Here is a 23,818-nt window from a genome sequence, read left to right as displayed (position 1 = left end):
ACGTCGGCCCACCCTTTGCAGCTATAACAGCTTCAACTCTTCTAGGAAGGCTTTCCACAAGGTTTAGGAGTGTGTTTATGGGAATTTTTGACCATTCTTCCAGAAGCGCATTTGTGAGGTCAGACACTGATGTTGGACGAGAAGGCCTGGCTCGCAGTCTTCGCTCTAATTCATCCCAAAGGTGCTCTATCGGGTTGAGGTCAGGACTCTGTGCAGGCCAGTCAAGTTCCACACCAAACTCGCTCATCCATGTCTTTATGGACCTTGCTTTGTGCAGTGGTGCACCGTCATGTTGGAACAGGAAGGGGCCATCCCCAAACTGTTCCCACAAAGTTGGGAGCATGGAATTGTCCAAAATCTCTTGGTATGCTGAAGCATTCAGAGTTCCTTTCACTGGAACTAAGGGGCCAAGCCCAGCTCCTGAAAAACAACCCCACACCATAATCCCCCCTCCACAAAACTTCACAGTTGGCACAATGCAGTCAGACAAGTACCGTTCTCCTGGCAACCGCCAAACCCAGACTTGTCCATCAGATTGCCAGATGGAGAAGCGTGATTCGTCACTCCAGAGAACGCGTCTCCACTGCTCTAGAGACCAGTGGCGGCGTGCTTTATACCACTGCATCCGACGCTTTGCATTACACTTGGTGATGCATGGCTTGGATGCAGCTGCTCGGCCATGGAAACCCATTCCATGAAGCTCTCTACGCACTGTTCTTGAGCTAATCTGAAGGCCACATGAACTTTGGAGGTCTGTAGCGATTGACTCTGCAGAAAGTTGGCGACCTCTGCGCACTATGCGCCTCAGCATCAGCTGACCCCGCTCTGTCATTTTACGTGGCCTACCACTTCGTGGCTGAGTTGCTGTCATTCCCAATCACTTCCACTTTGTCATAATACCACTGACAGTTGACTGTGGAATATTTAGTAGCAAGGAAATTTCATGACTGGACTTGTTGCACAGGTGGCATCCTATCACAGTACCACACTGGAATTCACTGAGCTCCTGAGAGCGGCCCATTCTTTCACAAATGTTTGTAGAAGCAGTCTGCATGCCTAGGTGCTTCATTTTATACACCTGTGGCCATGGAAGTGATTGGAACACCTGAATTCAGTTATTTGGATGGGTGAGCGAATACTTTTGGCAATATAGTGTATTTAGTTAGATTACTCAAGGTCAGTAACGTATTCTTAGTACTTTGGATTACTTCTTCAGCACTGGTAGATTTTTTCACTTGTTTTGACTATAAAAACTCTGCCAGTACAGTAAGACAAAATACACGTTAAAAATACATTCTCTGAAAAACTTAAATATTTATGCAGTGTTGTTTCTAAAACAAGATAAATCAAATTAATCTTGTTTTAAGGATTTTTAAATATTTTTACAGGAAAACAATACAAACATTATTATCAAGAATACAATTTTTGCCCTAATATCAAAGATCTTACTAGAAAAAAAGAAATTATGAACTGAAGGTGAATTTTCTTGATAAAAAAATTTGATCGTGCCTGGTAACATGTGCATGTAAAATGGCTAGAAATAGCATTTAGCATAAAGCTGACAATTTACACAAGGTTTATTTCTATTTCTTCTGCTCCAAACTTACTTCAAACGTACTTCTCTGTCTGCTCGTATGAATGTAACACATCATAAGAAAGTGTTTCACCGCTGTTCAAATGCACTTTGGATCGCATCATTTATATGTATAAATGTTTTCCATCTGAAAGGACTAAATATTAAATGAAACAAATGACAATAAAATGTAAAGTAATCTCTTCAGTAATCAAAATACGTTCTGAATGTAACTGTATTCTAAATACCAATGATTTCAATTGTAACTGTAGTGGAATACAGTTACTTATATTTTGTATTTTAAATACATAATCCCATTACATGTATTCCGTTACTCCCCAACCCTGTCCATGATATACTACTTGACATACTATTTAAATGATATAACTTAGGTTATACACGACATACACATACCGATTCATAAAATACATACACCTTTACTTACCGTATTTAGTGTGATGGCTGAGCCTGATTCAAAGAGCACTTTGCGCCAATCTGTGGTTCAATAACCAACACAGCTAGTCGTAAATCATCCTCCACTGTCAATAAAAGTGAGCGGTACTTGCTGTATGGAAAATGTGGCTTCGCACTGTCATTTTGCAGGTCATTTTTAGTTTTTGGTTTGTCAACCCTGGTTATTTTCAGCAGAAGTCAACCGTCTTATCTTTGAACGCCTGGTGTTTAGTTTGTAAGTGAAACTGTGAATCTATATTTTATGTATTGTTTGTCATTTTGTCGAATTCTTTTCAGCAACAACTAGTAACAACAACATCTGTTTACTGTGGTATTTTTGTAAGCACTTTAGAGTACCATGTACAAAAGATTGTGCTGTGGTGTATATCTAAGAGTACCATAGTATTACCATCTGATACCATTACTGTATAATACCAAACTGACAATCAAAGAAGAGGATCACTCCAGCACAGCTATAAACTCATACCGCCACTGGGAATGAGGTCATTTATTACCTTAAGAGCTATCTCATTCTTTGCCCTGGCTGCTTTATGGAGTGCAGTCATTCCATCACGAGAGCGAAAATCTAAATGAGCTCCACCATTTTTCAATGCCATTATAGTTTCGACCATATTGTCCAGGTGGGCCGCAAGGGTTAGTGGTGTCTCTGTGGACCAGATGCACAAAAAACGCATTAAAGGTTAAGTCACTCATTATAAAAGATATAAGATATTACTCAAGAAATTTTATTACAATTAATCAAAACAATAATTAGGGATGCATGATATACCAATGTTTAAATGGTATTGTCCAATATTAGCATTTTTATTTTATCAATCTTAATCTGTACATATTGAAAGCTGATAGTATTAGGGTTTCTTTTTTCCAATTCAAATGGTTAACTCTTTCTATGCCAGAGAACAAAAGATCTAAACAATGTCCATCTTTTCCATCACACATTAAAAGAAATGACTTGAAGCATGAACAATTCTAAATTAAAGATATTATTGTGAATAGTTTTTTGAAAACAACTTACAAAAGATATTAAATAGTGGCTATCGTATCTGTTAGCATTTAGTATTAAGTGGTGTGTAACAATATAAGTGTTCATAAATCAATCAACATTATTTGCAGCATAATGCTGATTGCCACAAAAAATTATTTCAACTCGTCCCTCCTTTTCTTTAAAAAAACGAAAGAAAACAATCGAGGTTACAGTGTGACACTTACAGTGGAAGTGAATGGAGGCCAATTTTTTGGAGGGTTTAAATGCAGAAATGTAAAGCTTTTAATTTTATAAAAGCATTAACATTAATCCTTATTTTAAAACTCATGTATTATTTGAGCTGTAAAGTTCTTAAAATCGTTGTTTTTAAGTCCATTTTAGGGTTTTAGGTTACGTCGTCATGGCAACTAAATTGTAAAATTTGATACAAGTTTACACAGAAAAGGTTAGTAAGGGATTTTATCACACTTAAATCATGTTTACATGCATATTGTTTATGTCTTGAGGCTATACTTTTGAAACAGTGAGTATTTTAATGGATGTGTATTGGCCCCATTCACTTCCATTGTAAGTAACTCACTGTAACCGTGATTTTTGAAAAAGAGTGATGAGTCAAATTTTTGTGGCTATCAACATTATGCCACAACTGTTGTCAATTGAGTTTAACTTGCATTGAACTCTGAATATTTCTTCAATGAGTAAATATGTTAAATATAACCTGTAATGTAAAAAATTATGTCATGTTTTAACGAAATCGATAAACAAGAAAATGATCTAATGGAGCAGTAAAGAAATCATTCAAAAAACCTCCTGAAATATCTGGTCTGTCAAAGTAAATTACATCTAACATGCATAGCCCCAAAGCTTAAACAGACAAGAAAACTGTTGATTGCTGTAATTGAAATTCAGGAGAACAGGTCATACAGCAAAACAAAAATAAGATTTAGCTCATATTTTAAAGCTGTGAGTTTTTAAATGTGTGTAAGTTCAGGGTTTTTTTTCCATACAGTGAAAACATATGGAGACTGAGACTGTCCAACCCTAGGTTTGGAACAATATATAGGTAAGTAAATTATGCCAGAATTGTCATTTTTGTCAAGTAGGAGGAAGGAGTTTATCCCCTACCACCAGTTTCAGGATCATGATAGTTAGGATCCAACCCTCTCTCCAACATCTTGGCGACTTTGTCCACCTGATGGTGCTGGATGTATTCCATAAATTTCCTCAGGTTGGCCTTAAAAGAGTTAGATAGAGAGAGTGAGAGATCAGATGAGGTTAGCATAAAAAGATAATGTAATGTCTAATGATTGAGGAGGAAGAGAAGGGACAGGAACAAAAGAAGGAAAAGACAGACCATTTGACAAGAGTGTAAAGGGTCTCTGCTCACTTCCTCTCATGTTGAGATCTTTGGGACACACATGCTGCGATACAAGGCTGGTTAAAAATAGATAGGAGAGCAGCTCCCAGTACAGGGACATCAGAGAGAGAGAGAGAAAGAAAGAGAGAGAGAGAGAGAGAGAGAGAGAGAGAGAGAGAGAGAGAGAGAGAGAGAGAGAGAGACCACAGCTGCCTCTGGCGAGGCAAAGAGATAGCAAGAGACCACTTGGGGAGAAACGCCATATAACAATCACAGATCATCACAGATAAGCCCCTGACGGACAGCAGACACAAATATACACATCGAAGATGGTCTCCAATATGAGGCCAAGAAAACAAGTGTGGCAAGTGCCATATATTATTACCCAGCGTAAAATATTAAGTGTTTGCATTATTAAACCTTTGAATTCCATCCGAACACTGCTAGCTTTCAATAATTCACACTTTAGCATCAGCCTATGGCAGCAAATGACTTTAAACCCATTAGGCTAACTACAAAGATGTTATCCTGTGTTCAACACCATTCCCAATGACAACACTGTAAAAAGTGTTTTGTCATGTAACCTAACATGCACTTCTTGTGGTAACATTAAATGAACTGAGTCAAAAATATTATTTAAAGGAACAGTTTACCCAAGTAAAGTAAATTCCAATGACCAAAAAAGCACCATAAAAGTACCATGAATGTGGTCCATATGACATCACTGGTTTTTGATTGTCCAACGATCAAATGTCATTGACATTGGCTCCATGTCTGATTTAAAGGAATAGTTCACCCAAAAAGGATAATTCTCTCATAATTTACTCACACTCATATCGTTCCAAACTCTTGTGGCTTTCTTCCTTCTGTGAATGAACATAAATGAACATATTTTGAAGAATGTACGATGTTTTTGTCCATACAATGAAAGACAAAACTGGGCTCCAAAATTTCAAGCTTTGAAAAATCATAAAGTCTGCATAAAAGCAATCCATACGATTTAATCCATGTCTTTTAAAACCATACGATAGCTTTAAGTGCGAAACAGACCAAAATGTATGTCCTTGTTCACTATAAATCTTGACATCTGAAGTCTCCTTGGTGCATTCATGAGTGAAGCTAGTTCACATACTTCTAGGTGAAAGAGTTAAAATTTTGATCTGTTTCTCATCCAAAGTGATCATATCGCTTTGTATGGATTATACTTTAATATTGTCTTTATGTCCTTTTTGGAGCTTGAAAGATTTGGACCCCATTGACTTTCAGAACACCTGGTACATTCTTCAAAATACTGTATCTTTGCTTGAGTTTCACAGACGAAAGTAAGTCATTTGAGTTTGGGATGACATGAGGGTGAGTAAATAAAGAGTGAATGTTTGGGTAACTATCCCTTTAAGAGCTACAGTATAATAATAAGACTTAAATATGTGTTCCTCACACAAAGCTATCATATCGCTTCAGAAGACATGGAAAATAGTGAATGAGTCATATAAAGTAGACTACTTTTTTTCCTGCTTTTTCTTTTGGAGCTTGACAGCCCTAGTCCCCTTTCACTTTCACTATATGGAAAAGAGCAGCCAGGATATTCTTCAAAAAAGTGTATTTTTTGTACCACAGAAGAAAGAATGGCATATGGGGTTGGCACGACATGAGGGTGAGTAAATAATGACAAAATTGTCCTTTTCTGGGAGAACTATCCTTTAATATGCCTGAATTAAACATACTACCTTTGGTTATTCCAGCAAAAGTCTTTTTAAAGGGTCGGATCAGGTAGAAATCACTCCTTAAAAGTACAGTGAAAAATTAGTTATATTTTGGTCTGTTCTCACCCAAAATCAATTAGATCGCTTCAGAAGACATGGATTAAACCACTGGGGTCTTATAGATTACTTTTATGCTGCCTTTATGTTTTTTTGGAGCTTCAAAGTTTTGGCCACCATTAACTTAATTAACATTAGCATTGTTACAGAGCTGAGATATTCTTCTAAATATCTTCATTTGTGTTCTGCAGAAGAAAGTCTTATACATCTAGGATGGCATGAGGGTGAGTATATGATGAGAGAATTTTCATTTTTGGGTGAACCATTCCTTTAAGGTAACAAGTAACTTTTTCACTTATAATAGTGTAGTCAGACTATTTTTAAAAGCAAACCCCTCCAAGCATTCACCCATGTGAATCCTGTACTACAACTACCAATAATGCATTGAAATTCCATCTGAAGAAGGATGAACATTATTTCTTTGGACGTGGCTTCCCGAAACAAGTGCGTACACAAAGGATGTTCTTACGTCATCCTTAGCAAAACCCAAGCGACTTGCGAAGCTTCAATATAATAACTTATTAAGAGAGCTAGAAAGCTCAGTGCAATGAGAGGGAGAGTTTTAAATGCAGAGGGAAGCAGTGGGGACTGCAGATAAATTGTCTGCGCAATAAACTCGAAGACACAGCTCAGCACAGGACACGCAGTGCTAGAGGAAGTAGGCAATTAAAAACTTGGTTCAGAGCTTCAGGGTTGCAGTTTGGGGGGGGGGGATGGGGTTGGTCATGGAAGAGCCTCAATGAAAGACCTCAAAACCACCTGACCAGTGCAAAAACAGGCTGAAAACACTAAAACGTGAACATCAATGACCATCTTGATCGCAAAGTTTTTCTAAGTCCAAAACATATGCAAATGCACCGGTCTGCTGCATTATTTATCAGCACAGTCTAAAATGAATGTTGTGTGTTAGATATTCTCTCCTAGCAAGAAAAAATTTGATTTTGTGATCTTTTATGTTTCTTTTTCCTGTTTAAACAGACGTATACCAAGAAACCCTCTCCTGCTCGCAATTAAGCAAATAGCTTTAATTTTATATGTATGTTAAATAGTCAATTATCATTACGGAAAACAGGTTAACCACCACCTGGGTGTCAAAAAATAGACATACGCTTTTTTGACAAATATGCATAGTAGGCTAATCTACATATGTCAAAGCAAATGTTATAATAATGCAAAATGTCTCACCTGCGTGTGGAGCTTTTCAATCTGTTTCTCGTTGACGTTTGGCTGCTGGTACACTCTGCTCTTATAACGAAACTGCAAAATATAGATGGAGATAATAATTTATGATAGCAAGAAAACATTAACAGTAGTAGTCATTTAAAGTAATAGTTGTTAACTAACTACAACTAATACAACTGAGCATTTCACCGTCCGTCCAGAGAGTGCGACCGGATTTGGAAGAGTCCCTAGGCAATTGCCTACTCTGCCTATAGCTAGCGCTGGCCCTGAATTTAACAGTTCACTTCAAAAAAGAAGATAGTGTCTTCTGGCAATGTCCCTTTCACCCTTATATTGTGTTCTGGTCAATCTGACCGATTAACTTTCTTTTTCTGAAAACTGTAGTTTATTTCATCCAGTTTACTTTGTTCATACAGGGCATCTGAACACGCAATTTATTTTTAGATCTTTTTCATAAAATGTTATTGGTTTTATTTAACTTTGTTACACCTGTAGTGTTCCCAGTCTAAAGTGGCAGGCCATTGGAAATGAATTGATTAGGCTACAAAATACAGAAATATTAAGTGTTCAGGAGCATCCCAATCCTTTAGATAACCACATACAGTATGTGGATGTGAGTTTGCACACACAAAGTCCTCGAACATTTGCACATGCACACACAAACAATGTGCGTTGAGTGCCTTTTTGTGCATCGTCTTTCCATGTACATGCTTTGAGGAATATTTCAAGATGTACTTATCATATTATGTTGTGTTTGGGCATATTTTAATCAGGATTGTCAGGAACGCTATCAAGCGTGAAGAGGAGAGGACCCAAATGCAAAAGGACAATGAATGGGCTTTTATTGAAAATAACAAAACAGAACACAAAACTCTCACGATGGAGAGAAAACCGAAAATCAACAATAACTAAACTGAACTAACTTTGAAAACAGAAACAAAAACTCACAATGGAGAGACATTAATCAAAACAGAGAAACTGAAAAAACTGGAAGCAAACAAAGATGACCGACCAAATCAGAAACCAGAGCTAGACAGATCGAGTGGCAAGGACCAACACACAAAACAATCTGGCACAGGACAGAACACAAGAGGAGCTTAAACAGAGGAGAAAACAAGGAGATAATGAGGAGGGCAGGTGAAACAAATAAACTAATAATCAGACAAATAACAAGGCAAACGTGAGGGTGGGGTTATCACTGAAGACAGACATGAAACAAAAACAGTAAACAAAAAACATGATTAACGGGGGGGGGTTGTGGGGGTCAACAAAAAAGTCCAAGGATGTGGCTCCATATTAGGGGTGGGGTCAGGCGGCCTGACAGGATGCTTCAGGTAGGTGGCAGGGTCAGGCGGCCTGGAAGGAGGGTACAAGTCAGAGGCAGGGTCCAGTGGCCTGGGAGGAGGGCCCAGGTAGGAGGCAGTGTCAGGAAGCCAGGAAGGAGGGTACAGGTCAGAGGCAGGGTCCAGTGGCCTGGGAGGAGGGTCCAGGTATGGGACGGGGTCTGGAAGCCTGGAGGGAGGGTCCAGGTAGGAGGCAGTGTCAGGAGGCAAGGAAGGAGGGTACAGGTCAGAGGCGGGGTCCAGTGGCCTGGGAGGAGTGTCCAGGTAGGGGGCAGTGTCAGGAGGCCAGGAGTGCGGTCCGGTGGCCTGGGAGGCGGCTTGAGGAACCGAGATGAGGTCCGGCAGGAGCTCCGGGATAGGAGCAGGGTCAAACTGGGTGGCGACCACTGATTAGGGACCGGACTGGACGTCGGCCACTGGCAAGGGTCTGGACTGGGCGGCAGCTGCTGGCGAAGGGTCAGATTGGGCAGCGGCCGCTGGGGGAAGCATGGAGACGTGAGCAGCCCAAACACACAGGAGGGCAGTAACCAGGTATGAGATGGTAAGCATACCAACCTCCGTGATCAGGAGAGGAAGCGCTGCTGGCAGGGGAATGGCCTCTGTGACCGAGGGTGCTGACAGCATCAGGGGAGCAGCCTCCGTGGCAGAGGATGCTGGCAACGGCAAGGGAATGGCCTCCGTGGCCGAGGACACTGGCAGCAGCAGGGGAACAGCCCTTCTCCCCCCCCCCCTTCTGGATGGTCAGAAGCACTGCTGTGGGAACGGCCACCGCCTCATGGCAGTCATCCGTGAGATTCCTCCTCTTACGGCAACGTGAAGCCCGAGAAGTGCCCGGGGCGAAACAGGGTATGGGTTGAGGGGTGGTTCTTGGATCTGGCATTCCATCTCTGCAGCAGGTTTTCAACTTCCGCAAGGCTGCAAACATGGTCCAACAGATCCCAAAAGTGTAAAACAAACATCTCGCTTAACACCTCTGTGCTAAGCGGATTGTCCAAGCCCGAAAGGAAGAGCTGTTTTAACTGGGTCTCGTCAAAGTACCACCTGTGAGTCTCACTGTGTAGACACCAAAGCCATAACTGTTCTGGGAGCTCGCCATGGTGTGGTTGAGCTGAGCGGTACTTTGAGACCAGTTCCTTTCGGGCCGGTGCAAAGTAATAAAATAATAAAATGCCCATTGCCTCTTCTGGGTCCATTTTGACCAGATTTTTATGTCATTGTTATGTCACATTGTGATGAGGGAAGGACCCAAGTGCAGGAGGCAATACAATGTGCTTTATTATAAAAAATAACACAAAATAGAACACAAAACTCTCATGGAGAGAAATCCAAAAATCAATATAATAACAAAATTTGAAAACAAAAACTCACAATGGAGAGACATGAATCAAAACAGAGAAACTGGCAGCAAACAAAAGATGACCAACCGAATCAGGAACCAGAGCTAGACAGACTAAGTGACAAGGACCAACACACAATCTAGCACAGGGCAGAACACGAGAGGAGCTTAAATAGAGGAGAAAACAAGGAGATAATGAGGAGGGCAGGTGAAACAAATAAACTAATAATCAGACAGTTAACAAGGCAAATGAGAGGGTGGTGTTATCACTGAAGACAGACACGAATGCACATGGGAATGAGAAAACACAAATCCATCAAAAGTACATTCACACAGTACGAGACAAACACAAGTGCATGAACTCAGCCACAGAGTGAATAAACCGAACCAACCAAAGTGGCTGAATCCAGACACAAGACACAAAACAGACAAAGAACATGTACATGTCAGGGCTCTGCCACAAAGGGGAAAAAACAAAACTAAGGGCAGAACCCTGACACGGGATAGTCTGCTGTAAGTTTCAATATATTATTCTGTTTCAGGAAGTAATAAGGAAAAATGTGGCAAAAAGACATTCCTGTTTATTATATTTATGTGTGTCAGTGGGAATTTCATACACTTATACTCACTGAAGTTTGGCCCTTGGAGTAAAACAAATTAGCTCATTGCATTTTACTAATTGAGACCTTTCCAACAATATATAACACATGGCTATCTCATCTTTTTTTATGTTTTTACAAACTCTGAATATAATTTTTGTGATAACAAATTTGCAAATTATGTTCTAATTTGTCAGCCAATTAAAAAGCATTATTTAAGAATTGGTAGGATCAGCTATATGCATAGTAAAATCCAGATTATAAGCTTTAAAACAACACCTATTTTGTGTAGATCAAGCAGGTGGTTATTAATTTATTACATAATTTTTTTTATTTTTTTATTTAATTGTTTCTGCAGGTATAAGCTCAGTTCAATGAACCCTTCTATCAATAATGTTTTTTTGTTTTATATATATATATATATATATATATATATATATATATATATATATATATATATATATATATGTTCAAAAAAGAAGTACAAAACCTGTCATAATTACTAAAAAAGAAGTTGACAAAAAGATCTTATGCAATATATTGGGATAATATATGCAATATGAGAGATTTATTTACAATCTTAATGGACCCGTAATTTTTGACCAGGAACCCAAAAGGTGTTAGCACAAATGAACACAACACAAGGGTTAAGGCTGCGCAGGGGCTTAATTGAATTAGTGAATAATTGATCAGTAAATCATCAGTGAACATTTACATGAACCATCCGAGCATCCGACTTCCTAAAATGAAAATTGTGTACCTAATGCTAAATATAAGTCAATAATTTATTTTAACCACATTTGCAATATAATGTGACAAATAAAGCCTACACCGCTAATCGGTGAAAAAATTTAGCTTGTAACTAGAAAAGTTACACTATTGTGTTGAGATCAGAGAGTATTTAGCAGAGACAGGCCACTTCTATTAAAATGAATGGGAAAAATTGGAACGGTCAACGGATGTAGAAAAGAGCCAATCACCTTTAAGATACAGACATTGCCTGTCAATCAACCAAGAACGCGCATGTGCATTAGCTAAACAAGTGGGAAAAATTGCGTTTTTTTGTGTGATCTGAGCTAAAGAAGCACAATTTATGACACCAGTTTTGTCAGCTAATTTGAAATATGTTCTTAAAAATCTTCTTAATAAAATCTTGACCAACCGTTTTGTAGATTTCAGTCTTTCCTCATTCAAGAAGATAGGAGCTGCACTTGTGTGCCGCTTGTTTACGTAGATAAATAGCTGCCCAGCCTGCCAGAGAGCGTTCCAAAGATGGCCACCAAGTGGACTGACTTGCTAAAAAGACTTTGGCTGAGATCCTGTCATGCTACTGAAAAAATTTAGTTTAAATAGTTAATAGTTAATTTATAGCTTCACTGCTTTTAGTTAGTTACTACCCAACACAGTTTTGTATACATATCATTTGCGGTCATTGTATTGTAAATATGTATATATTAGCATTAGCCTATATCAGCCATAGGCCACCCTACTCATTAAAAAAACTATACTGGTTTTGCACAAAAAAGCACTAAGTGAATTAGTATTACAGTATTTATGTACTGTAAACACATGAATACTATAATATATAGTGACATAATAGCAGCACAATTATATTACAATTGATAACAGTAATACTAATACTAGAAATAGCTGTACTAGCATTACTAATATTCGTGAAAGTTTTTCCCACGGTTTATGGTCAAAGTTCCTCTCTAAACTGGGACAATAACCTCCAGAGTAGGAATGCTCTTGTTGGTGGGCAGGGGGTAGTCTTTTAATGGTCGTTCCTCCTCTAGGAAACCACTTTCCCTCCCATCCACCGCTGGCTGGAAGAGCCCATAGTTGAGCACATCTCTTAGGCTCTGTGTGAGTGTACACAGGATCTGCTGCTTAGCAACCCATACTGTGGCATCAGGACTGAACCTCATGGATTTCTGGCAAAGCCACAGAGAAAGGATGAGAGAGAAAGACAGGGAGAGAGAGAGACAGACAGATATATGCTCTATCAGGCTATAGCAGGTGTACAGATTAACCAGGGGAAAACAATTGTGTGCTATAATGTAAAAACGGAGGAAAACAAAAAAAGAAATGAGGAAAACACAGATCATTAATTTATCATTATTTGCCTTTGATTGACTGACAAATTAACAAGGATTAAATTTTATAACCATTTTTTTATTTTACTTTTTTTATTGTTCTATTTGTTCAATTTGGCCCACTAATAATGTTTGTCAAATTTGTATACACCAAAAACATTCATAATTTAGCATTTTTATGACTATGTCCCATCTTTTCATTGACTATAAGAATTAAATGGGCCATTGTTTTGCATCTCTACCTTAACCCTCTAAACTAAACGCCTTCACATGTGAAATTTGCTCACAGGTTCATATCAGACCTGGGTATAACCAGTAAAATGGCCAATTTTAAATATAGAAAAGGCCTGTGTTAAAATTACTTTGAGCTATACCGCACTTAAAACTTCTGAGAACTTCTTTCCCTTAAAGCATGACAATGTAATTTTCTACTTTGAGTGAAATAGGTCAAAAATACTTGTTGCTCTGTCCCAATTGCATAAGTTAAAAAAAAAAAAATTCACTAAAACCCAAACAGCTCCAGAGAGAAGCTGAAACTGTAAGAGGGAAGCAATTTACTGTAATAATATAATTTAGCAAAGACCACATGGCCCAACACCCTGAGACGAAACAGCAGTGTTTATGTGTGTGTGTGTGTGTGTGTGTGTGTGTGTGTGTGTGTGTACACTCACAGACTGCTGCAGGTCAGGGATGACTACACAGATTAGCATTGTGTCTCTCAGGCTGTTGTCCAATCGGCCACTGGTAGGTCGATCCAGCCTGGAAGGCTCATCTCTGGAACTGTCTGATTCCGAGCTGGCTGAGTCAGAAAAACTCTGAGCCATTTCCTCCTCGCTGGACATGGGGCTCCGCGGCATGATCAGCACTGCAGAGGGAGAAAGGTTGCATTTCTCAAGGAGAAGGAAATGCACAAACAAATTTTAAATTAACATTTATTCATTTGGAAGACACTTTTATCCAAAGCGACTTAGTGGCTTTTTCCTAACCAGATACAATGTGATAACAATCCAGCGATAAGCACATTTTCTGACCACACTGAACGCGAAAATGCAGCATGACGTGGCATAATCACATTTACAGCCAATCAGAAGATGTTTTAAGGTTTATTGATGTTACTTTTTTATGTTTGACCCCATGAAATAAAATTTTTAGTTTTGAGTCCATCTGTGTTAGCTTTGAAGTAATCTATATGCTAGTGTACTCCTAAACACTGACAAAATTCCCTTTTAGCATTTCAAATTTACAGTCTGTCTTTTCTAGGAAAGCAGACCAAAAATATTGATGACTCAGCCTGCACTACACAGATTTTTGTCCAATCAAATGATTTCTAGAATGAGAATGTCCCTCCCCTTAAAACACAATTGAGTGCAACAGTGCCCGCCCACTTTTTCAGCCATCTTGATTCCAGAAGTATTTTTTCATTATTTTTTCCCATAGATATTTCATAAATCCTTTCATAAAAGAGTTTTAAGCCATAACCCAACCAGCCAGCTCCGAGGTGAATCACAACATTACAAACTTTGATTTGAAGCAAAAAAAAGTTTGGAAAATTGGATAAAAAAACAGTGTACTTAACATTTTTCATGAGGGACTGAAATGCAATCCAATGAAGCATTGGGAATGATGTAATTGAATTAAAAATTATGGAAAAATATAAAACTATTGATTTAAGGTTGTTAATTATAAGTATAGAAACGATATATTAAAGTATATTGCAAAATATTCAAATAAATGCAAATATGTAAGAAGTTTGAAAATGTAGTAAGATGGTCACTACAGAGCTCTTTTGCCACGGTTTGTTTGCTGTGATTCTCTGATTGGTGCATTGCATACCAGGATTGAGCCCAGGGCCGTATCTAGCTATAAGTGGTATAAGCAGCCACTTAGGGCCATGAGCAACCAGGGGGCCCTGCAAAGCAAGGTTGTTTTTATTATATATATATATATATATATATATATATATATATATATATATATATATATATATATATATTAAAAGATGAGGGGCCTCCAAGTAGGATTTTGCTTAGGGCCCCCATATGGTCAGAAACGGCCCTGACTGAGCCACAAAGTGGTTGCAGCATTAGTGGTGCAGAAATTTCACACTTCAGCTTTAAGAAAGTAAATAGGGTCCATTTTTATTTAATGTTGACTTTGCTAGTGGCTTATTATTCCCATAAATAATATTTTTATTACTGCCTGGACATTTACCTTCACTTGTTTATCACTTCCCCAAATACAAAAGGCTCTCTGTGGCCTTTTGTGACTTCACTGGGTTCACAAAATGTTGCTGAACAGTCCCTGTCTGACAAGACTGAGCATGTTTATATTTTGTCTCCAGATGATTTTAGGAGCGCAGTGGTACGCTGAAATGTCAGACTGTATATCACATCATTTTAATATATCTACTATAAACATTATCACATTTTTTGGGTCTTCACTACTTGGTGGAGATAATTGAACTGACACTCACCTAAAGAAAATGGAAAAGACCTTGTTTATCAGCAGCGTCTAAACCAAATATGGAATTTTTTTCTTTTATGTTTTTTTTTTTTCAATGTAAAACCATTTTTACCCTGTCCCAGCGTAATATACATAGACAACTAAAAGTAAGTAATTTGTTGGTTGATTACTCAGAGAAGTGTAAACACTGTGGCTCTGTGGCCCTATCAAAATATTGCTCTGTTTCTTTTAGCAAACCAACCAACCTGAGACAGCAACATTTATTTAACCAATGGCGTGAGTTTTGGACAGAACTATCTGTTTGTCCAAACAATGGTAGACAAGGAGAATGTTGAGGAAACCTGTAAATTTTTTAGCAATTCCGTTTTTGGTGACACTAGTGGCGCAGATATTACACACTTAACTTTCAAATATATATATATTATTTATATATATATATATATATATATATATATATATATATATATTATTGTCCATTATTTATTGAATTGGACAAAAAGGTTTCCAACAGAGACAGATGGAGCTGTTGCCTTACACAAGCCATATTTCAGAGGTGTACACAGGCGTCAGCGATCACAACAGGATTTTTGAAAGGCAAACAAAATGCCTGGGTGGTTGGGGGAAAGACAGCAAGCAATATCAGACAGTGACAGAGAGAGACAGAGAAAAAGATATAGAGCCATGGAGGGAGACTGAGGCAGAGTCAGTAACTAAAGCAAAGAATTCAGGTTAGATATCTGACTAGCGGCACTGTTCTATAGCCTAAATCATCACTAAGGCATGCACAAATGAGATGAGGCAAGACTACTGAAGATTGATAGCACTCATCACATTCCCTGTACATTTTACTCTGTGAAAGGTTGTCAAATAATAAAACTGACCTTTCCATGTGAGCGCGGCTTAATAATGCCTAACTACCATGTGTAGGTGTCTCTAATAACTGTGCTATTGAATAAAATCCACCACTATAACGATGAGGGGAGTTCTGGGCAAGAATAGGCTAGTATGAACCAACAATCCATTTGTTACAACAGCTACATAATGAGTTGAAGTAATGTTCATCCATTATATTTTATGGAGTGACTATTTGTACTACGTGCAAATACCACCTGCCACACTGTGTGGCTATTTTCACTCAAATGATACTATGGTTACTGTAGTAAAACCATTGTTGATTTGATTAGGGTTCGGTTTGGGGGTAGGGATTGGTGTAAGGGTAGGCATTTATTGCAAATAGCCTCTCCCTATATTTTAACCCTTTAGAGACCTGGCATGTACATCTATCAAAAATGGATCTACAAAATGTCCAGATGGGTGAAATATTTTCAAGACAATTAGAAAATAAATCACATAAAATATATTTGTATATATTTTGATGTTTTATTTTTCAAATATCAGAGATAATGCAACAAATCAGGACAAATCTAGAACAAAATTCATTACTTTCATGCTGAAATGTCATGAGATGCAACTTGCTGTCAAACACATATTGAGCTACTCATAACACATAATCTACACATAAGCTACACATTTTCTCAGGCACTTGTTGAGTCTAAATAGATGCTCAACTTACATATTTTCAGTAGTACTTCACATATTCCCTGTTGTTTGTATTGACTTTTATGTTGAAAGTCTGGTTTAGTTCCCTGTTTCTGTTTCCTGTTAGTTTTGTAGTCCTTTTGTAGTTTCTTTTCATGATTGCTTTCCCCTGATTGTTTCCCCAGGTGTTCCTCGTTCCCTTGTTTTCCCTAGTCTGATTCTTAAAAAGGACAAAGATCCAAGTGAGTGTAAGAGTTACCATCCAATTTTCCTGATCCAGCTAGATGTTAAAATTTTGTCAAAAATGTTGGCTAACCGATTAAGTAAGGTTATGACATCTCTTATACATATAGATCAGGTGGGGTTTATTCGGGGTCGTAGCTCTTCTGATAACATTAGGCATTTCATCAATATCATGTGGTCAGTGGCGAATGATCACTTGATGCTGAAAAGGTGTTTGATATGGTAGAATTGGATTATCTTTTTAAGGTTTTGGAAATATACGGGTTCGGAAATACTTTTATTGAATGGATTAAGTTACTTTATAGACACCCGGTAGCGGCGGTACAAACAAATATATTAATTTCAGATTATTTTACTCTGGATAGGGGCACCAGGCAGGCTTGCCCTCTTTCCCCATTATTGTTCTGTCTTGCCCTGGAACCATTAGCAGTCACGATAAGAAAGGAGGAAGATTTTCCTGGGGTGATGGTGGAGGTTTGGCACATAAGCTTTTGCTTTACACAGATTATATTTTGTTATTCGTCTCTGACCCCATTAGATCTATGCCTTGCCTCCACAGAATTATTAATTCCTTCTCTAAATTCTCAGGATACAGAGTCAATTGGTCTAAATCCGAAGCTTTGGCTCTGACAGTGTACTGCCCAGTAACGGCTTTTCAACCGGGCGCCTTCCAGTGGCCCAAACAAGGTATTAAGTATTTGAGCATTTTATTCCCAGCAAATTTGTGTGATTTAGTTAGTTAATTTTGACCCTTTAATAAATAGGTTTTCGAGCGATGTGGACAGGTGGGCTTCATTACATTTATCTATGATTGAGATGGTTAATGTTATTAAAATTCATTGTATTCCAGAATTCAACTACCTGCTACAGTCTCTCCCTGTAGATGTCCCCCTCTCTTATTTCAAACAATTTGATTGCATAGCGAAGACCTTTATTTGGAATGGTAAACGTCCCAGATTACATTTCAACAAGTTACATAGGTCGATTGACAAAGGTGGGCTAGGCCGACCCAAGATTTTGTTTTATTATGCATTTGGTCTTAGACATTTGGCTCATTGGTTGCTTCCACCTGAGAGAGCCCCTCCCTGGTTTTGTATTGAACATGAAGTTCTTGCCCCTATTTTGCCATTGCAAAGCCTTTCTATTAAACTAACCAGAGAAGTTAAGTCACACACCGTTATCTCGCATTTGCACGTGGTTTGGACAAAAGTGTCCAGAGTGTTTCATTCGGACATTTATTTAAATGTAACCTCGAGCATATGGCTGAACCCAAAATTATGAATTAACAAGTCCCCTTTCTGTTGGTCAGAGTGGATTGTGAGGGGGGTTAATACACTCGGTGACCTGTATGAGAGTGTTGATCTTTTGAAAATTTGGTTCAACATTTTAAGATTCCTAGATCTCAGTTCTTTAGGTATTTACAGCTACACCACCTGTTCTGTACTATTTTTGGGAGTAGGGGTTTAATGTGAATAATTGATTCCGTATTTTATGTTGTGTTTGTATGTTTTATGATTGGAATCAATAAAAAATTGCTAATAAAAAAAACAGGAAAAAAAACCATCTTCATTCTGCAGGGTGTCTCGCCTCCTCGCAGATTTGCGATCACCTTGTCACACAGCTCTGATACACACGCAGCATGCGCTTTCTGCAAATCTATGTGTATAACGTATAATTATAGACCATTGTATGACTTTCTCTCCTTCCGCAGACCAGGAGGAATGTTTCACGCAGGTGAAATCAATCCATCTCTTTAATCTCACAGTACATCTTCTCTATTTTGTCACGTTATTGGTTATTTAAATATATTTTAAATTATTGGACCATAGACTCTTAAAGAGCACCTATTATGGTATTTAAATGTGACTAATTTTGTTTTAAAGGTCTCATACAATAGATTTACATGTATCCAAGGTCAAAAAACACTTTAATTTGCTCATAATTTAAATTGCAGCTTTACCTTTTTTTTTCCCAGTGTCAAAAATGACTCGTTCAATGATCTGTTCCAAAGGATTCATTCTAAACTCCTCCTTTCAGAGAGCTTACTCTGCTCTGATTGGTCAGATGTCCCAGTCTGTTGTGATTGGTCTACCGCTTAGTGTAGTGTTTGAGGGCAGGCCAAAGCTGTTCGCGAGCAGCTAATGAAGACCAGAGGTTGGTTTTTTGTTACCAAATTACGTAGGTTAGTATAGGAAGTATGTCTGGAATTACTAACGACTCGTTTCAGGTGTTCAGAATCGGTTCTTTCTTTTGGGAGTCAATAACTCCATTTGTCGTGCACTTTGATTTTTGAAACTTTGCAGACTTTTTTACATTCACAAACAGCTATATAACACACTACATGAAAGGTAATATTTGAGAAACCATAACAGGTGCTCTTTAAACTTTACCTTAGAGCCAAATTTGTACCTATGTCTACCTTTAAATGTGGCTCACCAAATCTGTTATAATTCAATGCTCCACACAATCTTAAAGTAATGTGTTGAAATCAACGCCGGCTGATTCGGCCTCGAATATGGCTTTTATCCTCAGAATATTTAAGTTATTCTGTAGAATTTATTACAGGATATAATATATAGAGGCTGTATTCATACTACACTACCACAAATGGTGTCCATATATTTTTAAATCCAATTCTCAGGCACAAACTCCAAATCATTTCGTAAGCCCCGTCATAACGAGACCAGTCATCTTGTCTAATATAATACAGAATGAATTGAATTACTCACAATACGGTCCCACAATACAATCACCATTATAGCTGCTCATGCACTTCCTTTACACAAATGTTTAAATGTTATTCCCTTCATAAGCTGTAATAATAACAAAAATCATAAGTGTCTATTACTTTCCCCCAAAAGGTGTCCGCAGATGCCACGTTTCGTTCTTTCTCCCTCAACAAGCATTTGAACATGGCTACTTTGTATTACACGTGACTTCAGGTGTCTTGCAACACCTATTCGGTGGCCAATGGCCTTTGGCCCGCCGATTACCCTTGGGCCAAACAAGGCGGAACTTCCCAGGTTATGTATCCAGTGCACAACGGTGTTTGAAAAAAACAAAAACAAATGCAGGCACAGTACAAATCCGTTAAAATGCTCAATGGACAAAGTGGTACCCAAAGAAATTACTTTCCATGGTTCGATGAACTTCCACAGATGGTGTGCTGAAAAATCGTCCTGCTGTTAGTGGAGAGACCACTCGGGACACCATGGCTGTTACAGTCGACACAAACTTATCTTGCTGTTTACATTTGATATAAACTCAATATTCTTGATAACATGATACCTCAGCTTGAGATTGGCTCTTGCTTGTGAAATGGGTGGGATGTGTGACATTGGCGGTGTAATAAGGGTGGGTTTTTGGGCAATGCTGTGTATAGGCCCGATGGTGGAAACGCAGATTGATTTTGGTCTTGCGGTTCGAGCTCCGATACTATTGGCCTCGGCTAGCCAGTTTATAGCCCTGGCTCGCACTGGCCTGACAGGGGGAAAGCAGCTAATATGTGTTTGACAGCCAGTTGCGTCTCATAAAATTTCAGTGTGGAAGTAATGAATCCTGTACTATCGTTTGTTGCATCATCTCTATGATATATGCAACTAGGGCTGTCACGATTATGAAATATGGCTGATGATTAATTACGATTATGACGATTAATTGTCTGTTTTATGGCTGTGACAAATAATTGTTTCGTTAAGGGCTTTCACGATTAATTGTCATATAATTGCCATATTTTTTAAGGTGTGCTTTTTTCTGCATGTGTGCTTCATACACCTTAAGAAGTCATTTTTACCTATTTAACTTCAAATATATAAATCAAATAATAAAATAGGGATAAACTATGATTTCCTTTTAAGGCTTTAAAAATTTATGAATGACATGAAAAATAAAATAAATATCCAAATATTTCTAAATCATTAAAATATGTCTCTTTTTTTGGTCAACTTTAGTTTTGGTCAATTTTACATTTACACTTGTTTTTTGAACTCATATATTTTATAATTCTTTCAATAAAATACATTTTTTATATATATATTTTATTATATTTATATTATAGTTTTATTATATTATGCAGTAGTAAAATATTTCTCTCCTAATTTGTTCACTTTCACATAGTATTTTTATACTTTGATTAAACCCACAAGCCCTTATTTGTCATGAAGCAAAACCTTTGAGAATACATTTCATCATTTTATCCCTCCACAGATATCGATTAAGTGTGTGTTTCTTCCTCTTTGTCACTGTGTGTCATAAACAAATCATGTATGAACCAGGAACATTTGCCATTACACGATCGTTTAAAGTGAAACTGGAGCGCTTTGCGTTCAGTATCAAAGTTAATGCTTGTTCGTTTATACTTTCGCGGGAGTTTGGTGCGAGCCTCTTCTGACAGCGTGCGCATCAGAAGCGCGCTCTTCAGGACAGGAGCTGGTTAACCTCTGCGGTGCTGCTCAGTAATGCTTGGATGTGGAGTTCAACTGAATGACACACAAACGTGTCGTTCATAGTAGTTATACAGTGTATTAGCTTAAAATTCCCTTATTTGGGCATTAAAATGTGATTGGAATTTGAATGCCCAATAATCGCGGTTGTCTGAAACAACCGCGGTTAGATCAAATAACCGCGATCAGACGGTTATTTAATAATCACGACAGGCAGGGGGCCTGGGTAGCTCAGCGAGTATTGACGCTGACTACGACCCCTGGAGTTGCGAATTCGAATCCAGGGTGTGCTGAATGACTCCAGCCAGGTCTCCTAAGCAACCAAATTGGCCTGGATGCTAGGGAGGGTATAGTCACATGGGGTAACCTCCTCGTGGTTGCGATTAGTGGTTCTCGCTCTCAATGGGGCGCATGGAAAGTTGTGCGTGGATCGCGGAGAGTAGCATGAGCCTCCACATGTGGAGTCTCCGCAGTGTCATGCACAATGAGCCACGTGATAAGATGCGCAGATTGACTGTCTCAGAAGCGGAGGCAACTGAGACTTGTCCTCCGCAACCCAGATTGAGGTGAGTAACCGTGCCACCACAAGGACCTACTAAGTAGTGCAATTAGGCATACCAAATTGAGAGAAAAGGGGATAAAAAATATAGAAAATAATAATAATTATCAAAACAGGCCTATATGCAACATAAAACATCAAAATATAACAAAATATATAATATTCTATTAATTGTCTTGAAAATGGTTTGAACATTTTTCTGGGCATTTTCTAAATCCATTTGAGATAGCTATACATGCCCGGTCACAAAACACTAATGCATTTAAGGGTTAAGCTTAAGTGTATACTTTCTGCACAACTAGCATCACCAAATGGAATTAAAAAAATAATGAGCACGCCCCCAATCGCTATTGTTTGGACAAACAGATAGTCCCGCCCCAAACTCACGCCACTGGTTTTAGGAATCAACCTAAAAGTGGCTTTCTAGGAGCAACATGAGGGTATTAAATAATGTCCGAATAATGTCAGAATTTCCAGAATTCCTTTAAGTCTGACCATCAACGTAGCATGCTAGCTACATTTACCCAAAGCAAAACATGAACCCAGGGTTTCATAAGCAAAATGTCGCATGCAATAACGTGTTTGCGAAAACCAGCCGTGCTGGTGTCTCTCTCCCCAGTGGCTCGGTCAAATGGCCCCGTCATTCATCAGGACTGTCAGTGTAGGTTTTCTCACCGACCTTTACAATCACCCACCACAGAGGCAGGGATTCAAGAGGCAGGAAACATTTTGTCGACTCTGGCCTGAAGGGTACCACCAATTAAAACCTTGCAGTGTAGAGAGGAAATTGCACCCACATGCACTTTAGTGCTAAGAAGCTGCCAGTAGATTTAACACATAACTTGAGTGTTGGCAGATAAACACACGGACACATACTGAAGGCCTTTCGCAGCCATGTCATTGCGCGCTGGGCGATATATGGCTCCCTATGAGGTGAAAATATTGTCAAGCTGCGAGTATTAAAATAAATTGCACAGTGTTTGCTTTCATCTTGTGGAATTAATTAGACATTATTTGCTTGTAACTTGTTCAAAGCAACATTATTGCATAACATAACCTTGCAAAGGTTATATGCAGATATAATTAACAATGATTTATTAAGTAAAGATAAGCATGCAATAATGTGCAGCATAATAATCATAACATCCTCTAATGTGCAGCCCTGTCACATGACATCAATTAACTAGTATAATTCTAATGTAAAATTCACAATGCAATAAAATTTGACTGGGAAAAAAAGAGTTTTCTAAAGCAACAAGGGGTGTTCAAAATCCTAAGCAGCATTACAGCTTTTATAAAACAGCGAAATGATAAAAGACATCAATATTCAATAAACAGTTATAGTAACAGTTAATTAGCCTTACTGTAGTCTGTTTATGGTTACCAAGCAACTAAGCAATGCATTAATATAGAATGTGGGGTCACCCATGAGCCTTTATTTGCATTTTACACTGAAAAACTTTTTGTGAGGTAAGCTACAAATGGAAAAATGGATATTAAAGGGAACATTTGTGGGTTACCCCCTTTTTTTTTTTTTTTTAGCATACAGTAGCTTCAAATGCAGCTTATCGAGTAAAAATTAAGAGTCTGAGCTATTTGTTTTATAATTAGATTACATTCTTCATACATTAGATTTGATATGACATTAGATTTTGACAGAATTATACATGAAATTAAAAAAGCATGTATACAATTTTATTGGTTCATTTTATTATTATTAATTCAGAGACACTTGTTTTAGATGAACATTTGCCCTTTTCACTGTCATGGAATTATGCTCTGGAAAGTTTACTATTTTGGCTAATTA

General features: G+C 38.2%; 1 protein-coding gene across 1 annotated transcript in view; it reads right to left on the bottom strand.

Moving 5' to 3' along the window:
• LOC127435624 (SH3 and multiple ankyrin repeat domains protein 2-like) overlaps positions 1 to 21,685 on the bottom strand; it is a 158,109-nt gene extending 136,424 nt beyond the window's left edge. The window contains exons 1-6 of the mRNA XM_051689219.1: positions 21,664 to 21,685; positions 13,437 to 13,630; positions 12,400 to 12,603; positions 7,395 to 7,466; positions 4,158 to 4,266; positions 2,542 to 2,693 (exon numbers count right to left, since the gene is read on the bottom strand). Coding sequence (XP_051545179.1) covers positions 2,542 to 2,693; positions 4,158 to 4,266; positions 7,395 to 7,466; positions 12,400 to 12,603; positions 13,437 to 13,622 — 723 coding nt within the window. The 5' untranslated portion in view covers positions 13,623 to 13,630; positions 21,664 to 21,685. The remainder of the gene's footprint in view (positions 1 to 2,541; positions 2,694 to 4,157; positions 4,267 to 7,394; positions 7,467 to 12,399; positions 12,604 to 13,436; positions 13,631 to 21,663) is intronic.
• Positions 21,686 to 23,818: the final 2,133 nt, after the last annotated feature.

This window comes from Myxocyprinus asiaticus, chromosome 46, assembly GCF_019703515.2.
Source record: "Myxocyprinus asiaticus isolate MX2 ecotype Aquarium Trade chromosome 46, UBuf_Myxa_2, whole genome shotgun sequence".
Classification (NCBI taxonomy): Eukaryota; Metazoa; Chordata; class Actinopteri; order Cypriniformes; family Catostomidae; genus Myxocyprinus; species Myxocyprinus asiaticus.
This window is presented reverse-complemented; position numbering and strand designations above follow the sequence as displayed.